This window comes from Chenopodium quinoa, unplaced genomic scaffold, assembly GCF_001683475.1.
Source record: "Chenopodium quinoa cultivar QQ74 unplaced genomic scaffold, ASM168347v1, whole genome shotgun sequence".
Taxonomy (NCBI): domain Eukaryota; kingdom Viridiplantae; phylum Streptophyta; class Magnoliopsida; order Caryophyllales; family Amaranthaceae; genus Chenopodium; species Chenopodium quinoa.
Genome location: NW_018742204.1, coordinates 6,694,803 through 6,699,159, shown reverse-complemented (window position 1 = coordinate 6,699,159; position 4,357 = coordinate 6,694,803). Strand labels below are relative to the sequence as shown.

Below are 4,357 nucleotides of genomic sequence, written 5' to 3'. Positions count from 1 at the left end.
CAATAATAACTAAAACATATTTATTTCCACTTCTACTTTGAACACGCATGGGACCACACAAATCCATATGAATTAGCTCCAATGGCTTTGTGGTGCTGACCATGTTTTTGCTTTTAAAAGAAGACCTGACTTGCTTGCCTCTCACACATGCATCACAGATATGTTGTATGAGGAACTTGACTGAGGGAAGCCCTATAACCAAGTTCCTTGCTCTAATTTTATCCATGAGTGAGAAGCTAGCATGTCCAAAACGTTTATTCCATAATAAGGGATCATCATTAATGACACTCAAGCAGGTAAGGTTGTTCCTTGAAACAGAATTTAGATCCACAATGTATGTGTTCCCTTTTCTAGTTCCTTCAATAACAACCCTTCCTGTTTTATCATTAATGATGTTGCATGAATCAGAGGTAAAACTTACAGAGTCTCCTTTATCACAAAATTGTGATATGCTCAGCAAATTGTGCATCAAACCCTCGACTAAAAGTACATTTTCTATTGAATGAGAACTGGACCTTCCTACTTTTCCTTTAGCAATTACTTCACCCTTTTTATTGTCTCCAAAGGTCACAGTTCCTCCTGGATAGGCCTCTAGTGAGAGAAACTTTGATTTATCTCCTGTCATATGCTTTGAACAACCACTGTCGAGTTACCACGTGTTGTTCCCCCTCACTAGGACCTGCAAAAGAACTTATTGGTTAGATTCAGGAACCCAGGTTTCCTTAGGTTCCTTGGACGTTGAAACAATATCAGATTTCTTTACCTAAACTTGCCTAACATTCTTGCTAACAAACTGTTCCTTCTTGTTACACGTGGCAACAAGATGACCAGTTTTACCACAGAAGGTACATACTTTATAACTAGGCAGGTCTACATATTTTTTCTTGCCCTTATGCTTAGAACGTATGAGTCCTAGACCTTCAGTTCTTTTGGTTTGAGCATTCTCTATCCACTTAGGAATTCCAAACTGGCTAATGTTTCTTTCTTTTCGAAACTCAAGTTCCTTCTCCAATTTTGCCTTTTCAATTCTTAACTCGTCAAGATCATATTTTAATTTTTCAAAATCCTCATTAAATTTAGGCAAAGATTCAGAGGAGGAACTTGGAGACACTTCAGCATTAGCAAGTTTGTATTGAGTCAGTTCTACATTAACCATGATATTCTCAAACTTGAGTTTCTCATTCATTTCTTTTAAGAGAAGATTTTTGTCAAAAAGTTCAAAAAATCTACTTTGAACATCAGTTCGTTGATTCTCAATCCACGTACTGTGTTCCTTGCAGACTTTGAGAGCCTTTTGACATTCACCTAGACGAATACTAGTGTGAGTCCAGTCATCTTCCAATTCAAACACTAAATCAATGAGAGCATCTTTAGTATAATTTTTAAGCACATTAGGATCAAGGAATACCTCTTTAGCAAGCTCATCGTTGTAAGCCTTTTCATCACGTTTGGCCATCAGACATAGATGAGCAGTTTCTTCTTCAGGTTGTTTTTCTTCATCCTCACTTTCAGAATCTCCCCAGGCAGCAATCATAGCCTTCCTAATGTATGTTTTATCGAAAGGAGTTTTGTTGTAGTTGCTCTTAACTTGTTCCTTTACCTTCCCTTTACCTTTCTCTGTATCCAAAAGTGGACACTCACGAATAAAGTGCTCTAGAGATCCATATTTGTGACAACCAGAGTCAGTTTTTGAAGTAGAGGGTTTCTTGGTGAAGTTCCTAGACTTGTTGTTTCGGTTGAACATTCTTTTGAACCTTCTCACCAACATAGCAGCCTCTTCTTCATCGACTTCAGAGTCTTCTTGATCTCCAGCTTTGAGAGCCAAGCCTTTTCCTCGGTTTCCTTCACTGTTGCTTGTTCCTAGGTGCAACTCATGAGTTATGAGGGAACCAGCAAGTTGCTCAATATTGAACTTTGTGAAGTCCTTTGTTTCTTGTAAGGCTGTTACCTTGGCTCTCCATCTCTCATCTTGGGGGAGGCTTCTTAGACCTTTTCTGACCTGCTCATCAATAGGGATTTTCTTTCCAAGAGAAACAAGCTCATTAGTAATGTTAGTAAATCTAGTTAACATTTCCTGAATTGATTCTTTTGGTTGCATTTCAAACCGTTCATATTTTGACATAAGCAAGTTAATCTTAGAACGTTTCACTTCATTAGTTCCTTCATGAGTGACTTGAAGTAAATCCCAAATTTCTTTAGCATTTTTACAACCCATAACACGGTTGTGTTCATTGGGTCCAAGTCCACAATGAAGTAATTTAACAGCAAGTGCATTGATTTCCATTTTCTCAAAATCTTCCTTATCAAATTCAGACATGGGTTTAGGTACTACCTCATTTTCACCAGTAGTTTTGGTAATTTCAAAATCAACAACTTCGATCACTCTCCAAACCTGGTAGTTGTCGGCTTTGATGAAAATCTCCATCCTGTTCTTCCAATAGGTGTAGAATTTTCCATTGAACATAGGAGGATGCTGCGTAGAGTAACCTTCTTCCAGTTTCTCGTGATTGTTCATCTTGATTCCAGGAACTTAACTCGTCAGGGTTTCCTAATTTCTTCGAGGAACCTGCTCTAATACCAATTGTTGACTCAAATGAACAATAAAAGAGGGGGGTGAATTGTATTGTTGAGGAACTAGGGTAATTTTTGCGGAATTCTTAAAGAAACTTAAACAAAAACTTTAAAGTGCAAGAGAGATTTTACGTGGAAAACTTCTTAGCCCTAATCAAGAAGAAAAACCACGACCACAAGGGATTTTAATCACAACTCTTAATAATAATAGGGCAAACAACCTATTACAAATTAAGACTCTAAACTCAAGTTCCTCTACGAACTTGAGTTCCCCCTCAACTGATCCCTCAATCAGTTGAGCTCTCGAATCTCTCTCTTTCTCCTTGCTTCACTCAAAGCAATTTCACACTCTAGAGTTTACCCAAACTCTACCCCAATACAACTCAAGATAAAACTTCTAAGATGCTAAGTACAAAGACACTCAAGGACTTAAGTGGATTTTTGACTCTTTAAGAAAAGCTAAGAATCATAATGCTCAAGTGTTTTTCAAAACAGAAAACTAATCCTATTTATACAGGAGGAAAGAAAATGAAAACCTTACGTTTGCCTTAACTCCCACTACACCACAACTTCCATGAAATAAGGAAGTGCAGTTCGTGGATGCTTGGACAGCAAGTTGAAGCACACAATAAGGAAGTGGTTCCTTTATTTTCTCAAACTCCTTTACCAAGTAAAAGCCGTTTTAAAAATAGTTTTACCAAGTCAGATTTTCCAAAATGTTAAGATAAAATCAGAACAGAAAATATTTTAATAAATAAGATATTTTTACTTAAAAGATATTTTTCCGAAAATATAAAATTAAATCTCGTTAAAGAAAAGAAAATAAAATCTTTTTAAACTGAAATTAAATCCACTTAAATCCTATCAATTAACAATGTACTTAACATATATACAAGAAGCCTAAAATAAATAATAAAGATACAATATACTCCTTGGAACACAGTGAAGCTTCGACTCTGAAGCTTCAGTTCCTCACTCAAGGAACTTGGCTTCTGATTGTCTTCTATGCTCATCCACAGCTCATCCTTAGACCTTGTTCCATGCTCCGTTCTGACTCTAGAACTTCGTTGCATATAAGAACCTGTCAAATACATTAAAGCTAATAGACAAAAGTTAAAGCCCTTATGGGTTTGCTTAGGTTCCTTGAGTCATCATCAAAATTTAAGATCAACACCATGTAATACCCAAAGTTCTATACTTAAACCAAGGCGTGAAAGGTATAATTGACTGAGGGTTTGGACTAAATCAACTCTAATTTTTATTTAATTTAATTTTTTCAATTTGATTAATATTTTACTTGAAGTTACTAACAGTTTATTCATGATGTAGCAATTTAAAGGAACGTGCGAAATGTGAGTAATTAATTAATTTTAATTACTCTTATTTTATTTTTATATTGCTAGTATCATGATTAGAGTATTTTATATTTGATTTGATTCACATTATTATTGTTAAATTTCTTCCAATATTAATGTTTATTTTATTATATTTTTTATGAACACCATATTGCATGTTTAAAGGGAATATGTAATTGAAACTCACACCTAATAAGATAATTTGGACAACCGGTTTAGGTTCCTTTTTAATCTTGTTATTAAATCAAGTGATCACAATATTTTAGAATTATGTGTTGAATTAATATTAAACCAATTTAGCATAATAATAGTTTGGAGCAAATTGAATATTTGTTTGTATGCCTTTGAGATCGCAGGAATCATTTTTCACTATAAGAATCGAGTAGAGGCCAATATGGGCGAATGTGACTCCATGACTCACTTCGTATCAT

General features: G+C 35.2%; 1 protein-coding gene across 1 annotated transcript; it reads right to left on the bottom strand.

The window, feature by feature from the left end:
* Window positions 1-763: 763 nt before the first annotated feature.
* On the bottom strand, window positions 764-2,515 carry LOC110719605. Its single transcript, XM_021898609.1, has one exon. It carries the CDS (start codon window positions 2,513-2,515, stop codon window positions 764-766), a length of 1,752 nt encoding a protein of 583 aa, XP_021754301.1.
* Window positions 2,516-4,357: the final 1,842 nt, after the last annotated feature.